The 13,165-nt window shown below is 46.8% G+C and overlaps 2 protein-coding genes across 13 annotated transcripts in view; both read left to right on the forward strand.

The window, feature by feature from the left end:
- Tenm3 (teneurin transmembrane protein 3) overlaps positions 1–7,256 on the forward strand; it is a 612,494-nt gene extending 605,238 nt beyond the window's left edge. For 12 of the 13 annotated variants that reach the window (XM_087588318.1, XM_087588319.1, XM_087588321.1 and 9 more), the window contains 2 exons: positions 1,094–1,224; positions 3,725–7,250. In XM_087588318.1, the coding sequence (XP_087444444.1) occupies positions 1,094–1,224; positions 3,725–4,480 (887 nt within the window). In that variant the 3' untranslated portion in view covers positions 4,481–7,250. 13 annotated transcript variants of the gene reach the window in all.
- Positions 1–13,165, forward strand: part of Erich1 (glutamate-rich 1) — a gene marked incomplete at its 5' end in the record, with an annotated part of 52,793,804 nt that overhangs the window by 21,199,833 nt on the left and 31,580,806 nt on the right.

Consider the following 13,165-nt stretch of genomic DNA (forward strand, 5'->3'; position numbering starts at 1 on the left):
GGACCTGCCAGGTTGGCAATGAGGTGAGAGTTTGTGCTCTAGGGAGGGAAACGGGAAGCCAGTGTCTCTCCATCATTCTGACAAGCAGTTTACCTCTGGATATTTGAGGGTGCTGACAGGGGCTGACGGAACGAGTGGAAAACCCACAGCTCCCGAATTCATCTTCTCCTAGCAACATGGACTGCAGGGACTGCTACTGCAGCCCTTTCTGGGAACATCAAAGGAGAGATGGAACCGCGTAAAATATATTAGGTGAAATGCAATTTCAAATTTTTCCAGCAATGCGCTTAATATATAAAATAATCTACGCCCAACCGTACTCATAAAGCGGCAAGCCTGCTGAGTGGCTCCGTAAATCACAACCTCCAGAAGAGAATAAAAGCCTTATTCTTTGCTTAATGGCTTTTGGAGTCACATGGCAATATTTGAAAATACCATTTTTAAAGGTTTTCATGTTCTCTTCCCCCAAAAATCCTTGGTCTCCACCTGTGCACAGCGAGCCTTTGAAGTCAAAGCTGATGGCCATCGGTACGACGGCGGCACCCTTGGCCAGGGTTACCAGCCTTTAGCATTCACCTTTGATTAAGAATCAGCTGTTCATTTCCATACTCTCATGGGGGGGGGTCACTAATAGAAAATGGGTTTTGGAAACCCTGGTATCATTGTGAGATGACGCTTGAGGGCCATTCCCACATCTCTTGTAGCCTTTGCTAACGTCATTTGTTCTCTGCGTCTCTGTCTTGAACTCTCGTGCTGCTGTGCGTTGCTGTTGCTGTTTTTATCACTGTTACTGGTCCAGGATGCAGTTTTGCACTTCTGACAGTTTGTCTCCTCTGTCTAAGTGAGCACCTATTCTCCTCCATTTTCTGCAGCATCTGCCATACGTCTGCTGTGGGTTAGTGTCTAAAAATAGACAGTGGATTTAAAATGGTAGGAGGTAGGCAAACACGGGCCTCTTTGTAGAGGCCTCTTTGTGAAAATTGGGTGGGGGGGTTGGTTTTTTGGTTTTGTTTTTTAAGTAAGGATGTAAATTCATGAAAGCACGTGCCCAGTAAAGTTTTAACACCTTCGATTCTGTGCGCTCTCCCCCTAGATGTTAACAGCTGGCTGGTGACATTTGGCTTCCATCTGCACAATGCTATTCCTGGATTCCCCGTTCCCAAATTTGATCTAACAGAACCTTCCTACGAACTCGTGAAGAGTCAACAGTGGGAAGACGTGCCGGTAAGAAACAAACATGGAAAGGAAGAGAAGGCAGTGATTGGCTGGCCTGCTTGAGTTTTGTTTACCGACAATTCATCTACGCTTGTGAAAAACCATACCAGTCTTTCCTTTTCTTTTTCCTTTTTTTCCACACTTTTGAGGAAGGAAAGCTGACAGTTCCACTGCATTTCTGTTCAGCTGCTATAGGCCTGTTAAACAGGCCAAATCTGTTCCTAGTAATGCTAATAAAAACATTGAAGCACACTATCAAAAGGTAATAAAATGCAGAAGCCTGTGTTTTCTGTGTAGGGCTTCTACAGAGAACCCCAGGAAAAAGCCTTTATGGCACCTGGGAGCTGAAGGCAAGCTGCAATAAACAAGAGAACGGGGATTCGGATTTCAAATTAGCAACCCACAAAGAGTGCCACCACAGCCTTTACAGAGAAATAAAATGTCCTCTAGTAAGGCCCCGTCTATGAGCAGGTGTTCATAGAATTCTGAAAATTACAGATCAGGAGGCCTGACCCTGTTGTGAGAAAGAAATAAAACTGGGAAACAGAATGGGAAATTTCGAAGTCAAAACTGCCGTGTCAGGAAGCGGGCTCTTTAACGCCCATCATTCAGAGCTCAGGAAAGAACACACAACAAAACACCAGGACTTCTAGCTCAAAGCAAGAATAATTAGAGATCCAGAAATTGGGTTACCTCTTAACGATAAGGGAAGTGTGGGGTTCCTAGCAAAGGTAATCCCTACCTTGAGCAATGTCCTACCACTTGGGTGGATACAAAAAAAAAAGTAATCATGACTAAAATACACACATGGTGGTCTACTGTGCTCACAGATACATTTTTCTGATAAAGTTTCATTCTTCACACTAAAAGAACCTGTCTCACTGTCATCTTTATTTAATAAGCAAAATCCATCAAGTTTCTAGGGGTCTGGAGGCCATTTTAACATGGCTTCCTTTTTTAAAGATTATTATTTAAACTGCATTTATAGAGCCGAACATACGTACCTGTGGGTGCCCTTGGACTTCAAGTCCAGAAGAGGGCATAGGATCCCCTGGAACTGGGGACACCGGCAGTTGCAAGCTGCCGGAGGGTGGTGCTGCGAACCTCACTCTGGTCCTCTGCGAGAACAGCATGCTCTTACCCTCAAGCCTTCTCTCTAGTCCCCAGTTTAACATTTCTAATTGCAAATATATCTGGCCCCGACAACGAGCCCCGAAGACTCACCTCCCGATGCATTTGTGTCTATCCTAACTGTATGAGTTCATAACATGTCTAAAAGCCCTTTAGTCTGCTGGTCCAAATGGACTGCCAATTTTTTTCCTAGGCAGCCATTTAATATGGCTCAAGTTCTCTGACCAGAAAAGTGCACGGTAAGGATAACTTAGGGAATCCTGAGTAAAGACTTTGGGCAGCTCCCTAGTGCTGCAGGGGAGAAGGGCATTTCTTTGAGTGCTGTAAATGAAACAGATGTTTCATTTGACTAGACAAACATCTGCTGGTATACAAAATGGCTGCCTTAGAATACCCCCAATTTCAAGCAATTTGCCATGGAAATGGTCCTGTCTCCACATCTGTATAAAATACTTGTTTTCCAGAGTTTAAGTTCCCGTGCCCAGCTGGCCCTAGTCCTCTCATCCCTGCACATTTCAGCTCTGTGATTACATTGGGGACTCTCAGCTAAAAACCGTGTTCCACACATGGGATAGGTGGCCCGGAGGACTTAGAACACTGGCATTTCCAAAGTGTTATGAGGGCCTGGTGCCCCCAGCCTCAGGCATCCAGGGAGAATGCTACTGCTGTGAGTCTGGTAGACTGGCTTGCCCACCTTGGGCGGTTTGAGAATAAAGCCCCTAGGAACTACAAGGTGGAAGATAAAAATATGAATAGGTTGCCTGCCTTGAAAACTAAAAAAGCTTCCAGAAATATATGAGATATCCTTTTAATTTTTTATTGCATTTTTTTTTTGCGTGTCCATACCCTCCACCCCTTCGCTATACATGTGTAGAGGTGAGAGGGCAATTTGGTCAGGCTTGGCAGTAGGTATCTTTCTTTACCCAGTAAGCCATTCACCAGCCAATAAACTCCCTTTTTGATCTTTTAAAAAACTATTATAACACGCAACGAGGGAAGGAAATGGCATTCCATCCTGGATTGTTCAGGCATTCTAATCCCTAGACAGTTAGGGAGTCTCCCCATCAATCAAAGCTTCTGCACCTCCACTAAGACCTGTTTGTTTCTAGCTGGTTGGAGTTTTGTTTTTCTGGGGTAGGAGCTCACATAGCTCAGGATAACCCTGGAACTCACGATGTATGTAGCCTTGTTGTCCGGATCCTTCCCACCTCCCCAGCTCCCCAGCGTGTTCATGATAACGCAGTACTTAAAGCGAGAGGAGCCCTGCTTTATTTGTAGTCAGGACCGGGAAGGGCAACAGTAAGCATGGCTCCCAGCAAACCAGCATCTGTACACTGATGTTCTTTCAATCTCCCTCCTCCTGTGTTTTGCTTTTCAGCCCATCTTTGGAGTTCAGCAGCAAGTGGCAAGGCAAGCCAAGGCCTTCCTGTCCCTGGGGAAGATGGCGGAGGTGCAGGTGAGCCGACGCAAGGCTGGGGGCGAGCAGTCGTGGCTGTGGTTCGCCACGGTCAAGTCGCTCATCGGCAAGGGCGTCATGCTGGCCGTGAGCCAAGGCCGCGTGCAGACCAACGTGCTCAACATCGCCAACGAGGACTGCATCAAGGTGGCGGCGGTGCTCAACAATGCCTTCTACCTGGAGAACCTGCACTTCACCATCGAGGGCAAGGACACGCACTACTTCATCAAGACCACCACGCCAGAGAGCGACCTGGGCACGCTGCGGCTGACGAGTGGTCGCAAGGCGCTGGAGAACGGTATCAACGTGACCGTGTCGCAATCCACCACGGTGGTGAACGGCAGGACTCGCAGGTTCGCTGACGTGGAGATGCAGTTCGGCGCCCTGGCGCTGCACGTCCGCTACGGCATGACCCTGGACGAGGAGAAGGCGCGCATCCTGGAGCAGGCGCGCCAGCGCGCTCTCGCCCGGGCGTGGGCGCGCGAGCAGCAGCGCGTGCGCGACGGCGAGGAGGGTGCGCGCCTCTGGACGGAGGGTGAGAAGCGGCAGCTGCTGAGCGCCGGCAAGGTGCAGGGCTACGATGGGTACTACGTACTGTCCGTGGAGCAGTACCCCGAGCTGGCTGACAGTGCCAACAACATCCAGTTCCTGAGACAAAGCGAGATCGGCAAGAGGTAACCCCCGGGCCACCCCTGCGCAGATTCTCCTGTAGCACAAACCGAACCGGACTCTCCAAAGAGCCTTCCAGAATGACACTGCTCTGCAGACACCCTCGGCGCAGACACAGGCAACACAAACCAGAAACAAAGACGACTTTTTTTTTCTCTGAATGACCTTAAAGGTGATCGGCTTTAAAGAATATGTTTACATACGCATATCGCTGCACTCAATTGGACTGGAAGTATGAGAAGGAAAAAAAAGCATTAAAAAGGCAACGTTTTGCCATGACCCTCTGTACCTTCGAGGCACTGTATTTAACAAAAGTTTTAAAAAGAAAAAAAAAATGCGTACCATGTTTCCAGATATTGCTGAATTGTCGACCTTTGCTTACAGGAAGTAATCTCTACTTAGGATGTGATATACATAGATCTGTTCATTTTAAAATGTGGGACAACGTTACTGTTTATAGAACCCAACTGCTTTCCCATGCTGCTTTGTAAAAGGACATTGGCGCAAGGGACGTCTGCTTCGGCGGGGATTTAATAATGGATTTTACTAACATGGCTTGCCCTGGGAGGGGAAAAAAAACGACAAATAGAATCATTGTCACTGATAAGCAAAGGAAACCCCGATTTTTTTGTAAATTATGTGAGACAAGTTGTTTATGGATTTTTTATATGAATTACAATTTACTGTACATCGAATATTAGTCTCAGAGGAGTTAATTTATGTAAAGTGTTTAAAAAGTTTATACTTAAAAAATAAAATGATAAAAACATGTGAACTGTGTGATTTTTTTAAAAAAAAGGATTGCACCTTTTGTTATCTGTTATAACTGTACAGTATAACTTATTATATTGTAGAGATATAACAACTTACACCTATCATGTCCAGAAGTGTTAATATTTTTGTATTAGGTTGAAAACAAAAACAATGTGCAACTTTCTATCACTTAGATAGATAGGACTGTGCAATCCTCAGTGGGTGGCTAATCGGAGAACTTTTTCTTCGTCCCCCTTTCTTAACAAGCCACTGGCCTCAGCCATTACCAACCAAGAGGCGCAGTCGACATCCAAGGCTGGTGGAATGTGATGGAGGGTGTGGGGGAGGGGAGCAGAGAGAGAAGAACCCGAGGGGGAGAAGAGGCTCTCTAGGCCCTTAAAGGTCAAGCCAAGTTCATCAACCAGAGCTTTTAATAGTGTATGGTCGTCCCTCCATGCTCCACTTGTGATGGAGAAGAGACCACAGTCTGATGCTCGGGAACATTTGTGGGGAGGGACGGACTTGATGTCATGGTAACCATGAACATGTATCTTAATGTCTAGGAGCGATAGCAATAACCGAGTGGTCATGAGCCAGGGGCGACCGGCCAGTCAGGGTCACTCTCTGTGGGGCTTGGAGTTGGACCCTTAGGTCAGCCAGTGGGATCGAAACAGGAAGGCAAGCTCCTGTTAAGCCCGAATGGCCCAACCATCACAGGGAATGGTTTGAGCGGCAGCCTATGCTGGCCAGGGGTAGCCTGGGGTATTGGGCAGGGTAGGAAGAAAACTGACATCAGTGCCCCCACCCCCCACCCCCGACCGAAAGCTTGGGGTTCCACCATAGACACCATCTGCACTTCTGTGCCAACCCAGCCACTCTGGAGTCTTTCGTGAGCACTGAATTCAGCCACAAAAATATTTTTAGAAGATATTTCTCAGTTCATTGAGCTATATAGTACACACTGTTTTCCTCTCTATATGATGGTGATAAATATAGCAAGTGAACATGTCGTAAATATAAAGGTTCAAGTGATGTATTGAAAGTAATTTTCTAACTGCTTTGTATGTATCACATACTCTAAATACACAGTAGGCGTGTTTATTAAACAGACTGGCTGGGAGCGTTCTCAGACAGCGACGGAACTTACGGTCTCAGCGCTGCTCCTGTTGCTGTGTATGTGGTAGGGTATACTGAAGTAATTAATCTTCTAATGAATGCTGATATTTTACTAGAATGAAAGCACAGATTAGCATTAAATATTTTTTATCCTGAAAATCCTTTGGCAAGTACTGGGGAGCCCAAATTTAGAAAACTATGAGATTTTCAAACATGGCTGTCGGACGTTTTATTTTTTAACTGTTACCTTAGGTGTTTGCAGTTCTGCTGAGTGGGACTTCCGCAGGGCTGTTATGTAGCATGCTGTAAGTACTCTGGGGTGAAACGGGCCCCGAGTCTCAATTCTCAGAAATGTCTGTGATGTATTGACCATGAATAGCTTGTACCACATGACGGAAATGAAATTACACTCTTAACCCCTTCTCAACATGGACTGGTCTTTACAGGGGCACCAATAAATGACAAATTTGGAGAGTCTCCTGGTGCTTATTTTAGAAGTCAAACCAACCCAATTAGTATCTTGTTAGTAGATATAATGAGCCTATTTCTTTCTAAAAAGGCTTGTGGTCTGGACGTGCTTTTACAAGAAATAGTGACCTTGGGGAATATATAAACAAGAGATCTTTTTCTAAGAGTTTGGGGGGAGGTTGGGGACCTGTATAATGACAAAAATTAGCTTACAATAATGACAACAACAAAAAGTAAAAATAAAAACAAAAGAAATTGATATTCAAAGTATTTTAGGCAAAGCCAGTCAAGATGCTTTCATGATATTTTGAGATGTAAATTTTTGTCTGATTTGTATTGTTCTTTTCATTTGCCTTCTTAACTTTCTATGTGACCTGAATTTTCCATAACTTGATGACTATAGACTGCATCTAGGCATTCCAATAAAAGCCAACCCAATGTGTGTGCGTTTATATATTTTTTCATGTCTTGACTAGCCAGAATTGCTCTTAGGTTTCCTGCGGCTACAGAAGGAGGCAGATCTGGGGGTGCAATTCCTCTGCAAACCAAACCGATGATAGCCCTCATTACTACTGCATTGGGCTCCTTGTTTTGTTTTTGTATTTAGTTTCAAAATGAAAGCTTGGAGGAGCAGGCTTCACGGAGGTTTCTACCCTGGCCTACTTTAGAAAAAAATGTTAACTACACCTCCACAAAGCCCGACACTAACTGTAAAAGAAGAATTGAAAAAGGAAAAAATCACCCATTACTCCTGAAATCGGGTCTCATTCCTGTGATGTTGGCATTGAGTGTGCCTAATTAAAACACTTGATTAGAATAATCAGTTTGGGCCTGATAGGTCCTCAGCCTCCTGGAGATGTCTAAATCTACATAGAGACCGGCTGATTAGGGTTTGCTTTGCTCAGCAATTCCAGGCTGACAGACCAGGGCTTTGGTTTTAGTATGAAGAGGCAGACTTCCCCATGCTTGCCTCACAGTGACAACCTCAACTCGAGAAGGCGTGGATGCTACAGGAATCAGGTCACCCCGCTTGGCAAAAGGGTCTAGTTTCTCCTCAAATTAGAGTTTAGTGTGCTCGAAGCCCAGGAACCCAGTAAGACATAGTACATTCCAGCCCCTCCTCTTGACAATGCTTTTCTTGTCTGAGCAAACTCAAAGAACAAAAGTGGACGTGAGGTTTTAGATAAAGAACTGGGTACCAAACCATTGCTGCTCACTCCCACGGTGAAATGTACATCCGTATTTAGATTCACTGCAAGTTACCTTACCTATTAGTCACGTGACCAGCCCCACAAGCACTTAAAGGAAACGAGGGGAGATTATCATGCCTTTGAAGCCCTAACCATACCCACTCCTCTCCCTGTTCACGGCCTTTTCTCTTGACTCAGCTGATCCCAAAAGCAGCCATTTCTCTGACCAGGTAGATCTGCTTGCTATCTGTGTAAGGTACTCTTTGGAATAAAAGAGTCCAGAAGAGGGAGCCTGAAGGAACTGATCCATGACACGTCTGTAACAAAAAGCACTTGGGCAGTGTCTTACAGGACACCACCCAACCCAGGTGACAAGGATGATATGTAGGCTCCTGCAGAGCGAGACAAGACCTCCCCCTTGAGCCTTGAAGGTCAGCTTAGCAGTATCATACCCCTTCCACAGATAATTCCATCACACACCGTCCTGAAGAGAAGTGACCTCAGCCTGCAGCTCCCATCCCCAGCGTGCAGTAAATTCTAGGTGAGGGAGAAGGAACTTAGAGAAATTTGAGCAAGTTGTCCAAGTGGATATCCAAGTGTGGGTGGGGTTCAAGTCAAAATGAGCAAGGATTCTCTGTCAGGTAGCTACCTTTCCTACCTTGCATAGTCTCCTGACGACAGCACCCCAGGTTCTGGTGATATTACCTGCCGTATTTGCATAAGTCATAAGACATGGGCTTTATGGCCAGTCTATCTGCCAATATTTCTAGCTCCTTGGCTCCATCATGTATAGAAACAAGTCTTCCATGCAATGTTAATGAGTGCCCATCATTTCTAAAGGAAGGACTAGAAATTTCTCCATAAATCTCTCGTTTGACTTTGTCATCCTACCAAGGTCATGTTAGAAATGACACGTTGTTTATATATTCCTACTCACCTTAACCACAGTGCGAACAAAGTACAAAAAAAAAATAAAGGTAGTGGTGTGACTACTGGAGTTTTCTGCCCTCCTTTCAAGCCTCAGAATGAATATCCTGTTACCACTTTTCTCATTTGTTACTCCCTCTACAAGCAATGGTCTCTTGGTGTCACTTAATTACGAATAACTTTTAGGTAGCTAGAGTAAACCTTTTCATTTATGAACCAACTGAAAATGCTGCCATGGAGAAAGACAGGATTCCTAGAGCCTTGTGTACAGAGAATTTACTACAAACCGAGGCTGAGCTTAAAGTAACATCATTAGTCAGTTTAGAGATAATGGGCTCCACAAAGCAAATTTAATAAATCCTTCCGGGATCCAGGCAGAGGAAAATTAAAATTAGAAGTATAAATTGTTAGTTTTAGGCCAAGAGAGTGGCTCGCTTGCAGTCCTCCTGCCTATAGGGTGGAATCGTAAGTGGACACTGGCATCCACCTGCATTGGGAAGGAAGGTCCCATTCCTTTTATGTGTGTGCCAAGATTTCCTGAATTCCACCTAAATGACTACTTCCATCTCACATAGCTCTCCATGCATAAAGTGGACAGAATTTGCAAGTGGTCTGCTGGGTGGAAAGGCATTCCTTAAAATTTTCAAAACTCCACGTTATCAAGGTGAGGGGAGCGTAAGTACCCAAGGAGTGACAGTAAGTGAGAATAGAATGGCTCATAGAAACTCCGAGGGAGCACGCCAACTAGTCTCTTCCACCTCGGGTTCTTGTCACAAGGTGATGAGCATGGTGTAAGCAGAGATCCACTTCATCCCAACTTGCCCTCAAAGATAAACGGTGGGAAGCCTATTGTATCTAATTCAGAAAATACACCTTAAAAATCGTCCCCAGGTCCCCCAGTCTCTCTCTATAGTCCCCCTTTTCTATCCCTTAATTATCTTTATGAAATGACCCCAGCAAGACCTGCCTGGGTTGTGTCCAAAAAAAAATTGCATCTGCTTTTCTTCATCTTCGGAGGAAAACCATGCTGGTTCATTGATAAGCCAGGTGATTTTGTCTGCTGAGGATATCATTGGGAAGGGGAGGTAGAGTCTTTCATCCCCAACTTATTGACAAAAGGTTATAAGCAAGCAGGTTTCAAAGTCTCACTTCAACTGGGACATTATCACCAAGCTCAGGCACAGATTTAAGCGTCATTCTCAAGCACCGACAAAGCAATACTGCAAAACACAGAAAACTGAATGGAGGACAGGAAGAAGCGAAGGGTCGGGGCAGCCCGACTCACTAGAGGTAGGGAAGGGAGAGACCATCTTTCTACAAGTCGGTCCTTCTCTGTTTTCAGGACTCTGGCTTTTTGGAGGAGTGAGATCCTGTCCCAACATCTGGTGACACCCTAGAGGGGTGAGCCTCAGCAGAGACCTGTGTCTGGGTCATGGCGGCTGAGAGGCGCTTTCATGAAGGGCTCTTGCGCCCCCTAGCGATAGACGCCTTAGGTGTAGAAATCTATGCAAAAGCTGCAGCAAGGTCCAGAAACAGAAACAAAACAAAACATAAAAACAAAGGGAGACTTAAGCTCTCCCTCTGCTCGTCTCTGGATGGGCCAATTCAAATGACCCTCTCTGGTCCCATTCTGTTCTGTCCGTAGACTTTCACACGTAAAGCGATTCCTTCTGCTTCATGCACCGCCTCACTGAGACCTGGTCCTTGCAATCCTCACTCCCTTAAGATTTTCCCCCGCACGCCGTGCAGAAGCTCTGTCAAGCCGTGTTCCTCTCGCCTGGCAGATCATAAGAGGGCCCTTCCTCCCAGGAGTTGTCCGCGGGCTGTCTGAGTCCCGCAGCCCACTCAGAACACTGATTTCTGAAATACATTGTTTACTTTCTACTTTCCATGTTAACAGCCCTGTCGCTGCGAAGACTTCCCCCAGAAGGACAGATTATTTAAATTCAGAGTGGCATTTTTATTCCTGCCCAAGCTAGGCTCTCATGAAAGTGCTAGAATGACAGGCAGCCTGGAAAAAAATTCTTCCTGGCCCCGCCACTCCCTCCCTCCACTTGGCCTCACTTGCCAGGGTGAGAAAAAAAAAAAAGGACTTTCAACCTTTCATTCCTGGGTTGTCACACAGAAAAGCCAGTCCATGTTGATTTTAAGTGACAGCGTGTATCTACTTTAAGAAACCGTCCCTGGCTAGGTAGAACCTATTGCCATTTCTGGAGGCTCCTTGGGGACCCAAATATGTAGACTCATTCCCCCACTTTCTCTCTTAGATTAAAAAAAAAAAAAAAAAAAAAAAAAGGAAGACTACAGATCACATGTGAAGCCAAAATATCATGGCAGCAGACAGGATGAGATCGGAACCCCATAGCTTCACGAGAAGATAAAAAGTGGACCACTAGATGTCCAACTGAACATCTTGGCCTTCTGTGACAATACCACCAGTCCAGTCAGGCTGTCCATGGGAGGGGGAGGGGAGGGGGAGGGGAGGGGGAGGGGAGGGTGAGGGGAAGGTGAGGGGAGGGTGAGGGGAGGGTGAGGGGAAGGGGAGGGGAAGGTGAGGGGAAGGGGAGGGGAGGGGGAGGGGAGGGGGAGGGGAGGGTGAGGGGAGGGGGAGGGGAAGGGGAGGGGAGGGGGAGGGGAGGGGGAGGGGAGGGGGAGGGGAGGGGGAGGGGAAGGGAAAGAACAACACTCTTCTGCATGAGCCAAGTATGTCTAAGCTCATATCTTCACAGTTCTCCAGAAAGGATTTCTCGGGTGCTCCTGGGAGCTATAATCCCAGGGAGAGACAGACTCAGAGTTAGAACACACAGAGAGAGAGAGAGAGAGAGAGAGAGAGAGAGAGAGAGAGAGAGAGAGAGAGAGAGAGAGAGCGAGCAAGAACACAGGGAGCCAGGTTCAGCAGATGATCTAGAAAGCCTTTGTTTTTCCCTGGCGCTGAAGCAATAGCTGGCTTCTTGCATGTTGCTTCCCTCACCTGGTCTCTGCCATGGTCCAAGGTGTCCTCCACATGCTGTCCCTTCCTTCTGTGACAGCTGCCATTCTCTCTGGTGGCTGCTTGGGAACCAGCTCTAAAACCCAAGTTGTGCAAACTGGCAGCATTCCAGATCCTGAGGTCCAGGTCATAAATCAGCACTCCATCGAAGTTCCCCGCTCTCGCTCCCAGACCTCCTCATCCACAGTCACACCTAGAGGCGGTGTTCTATGCCAGTAGTAAGGGCAGAGGAGGCAGGCTCCGGCTCGGGGCTCTTTGAAGGCAACAGGTTCCCAATTACTTCCCGCTCATTAAACTGTGGACGTAGCCTTGCTGGCTCTTGTAAATCAAAGAAAACACGACTAGCCTTGCCATGCTCCGGCTCTGTCTGCAGCCTCCGCCAATTAGCACTCTAGTTAATCAAACTTTAGAAGGTCCCTAGAGGGGCGGTGGAACTGGGAGCGGGCCGGAGCAGAAAAGACCCACTCAGTCTCGGCTTTGCCTGGCTGAAGGCAGCCACGTGTTTTCAAAGCCGTGTGTGTGTGTGTGTGTGTGTGTGTGTGTGCGCGCGCGCGCGCGCGCGCGCATGCACTGCGTGAAAAGAGGGTTGGCAGAAAAGTTAGGGCGAAGACTTCGGGATAGTTCTAGCTTGATGCCTTTTTACATCTCTGGAGGAGTTTCTAGATGCCCCATAGTTGAGGTCTCTGAGCTGTTAGGAGTGTTCCCTAGAAACAGGACTTTTCTCCCAGACTTCTATCATTCCACCATTGCAACTTCATCCTTCTAAGATGGTGCGAACAGTCGGTGATTTTTGAATCACGTGAGAATCCTATGGAATACTGTTCTACATTGTTCCGCCACCTCCCTGGCTTCAGCGTCCTTGGGTCTGTACCTGATGGACCACAATTTTGTTCCATTCTCCTGGCTGCCTCACAGCCCAAGCGTATACTGAGCCAGGAGGCGGTATGCATGCAGGAAGGGTCCTTACTCTGTCTGGCCCTGCTCAGTACTCTGAAATGTCTGGAATCTTCGCAACACTACTAATGATCACCCCAGATGATCGCCAGAACCGAGACCACTTGATCCAGAACCAGGGGTAGCACATTGTGATACTTCTTACCTGTAAGGATCACACTGTGTCTCAGCTGCTTTTCTCAGAGTGGCAAGAGCCCCCAAGAGGCTACGGAGTGAGAGAACCTCACAGTTATCTCATGTCTCCTTGGGAGGGGTGCATCCCCGAACCCCTGCAGAGCTGCCCTGTATAAACATCGT

Source organism: Rattus norvegicus, chromosome 16, assembly GCF_021556685.1.
Source record: "Rattus norvegicus strain SHRSP/BbbUtx chromosome 16, alternate assembly SHRSP_T2T, whole genome shotgun sequence".
NCBI lineage: Eukaryota > Metazoa > Chordata > Mammalia > Rodentia > Muridae > Rattus > Rattus norvegicus.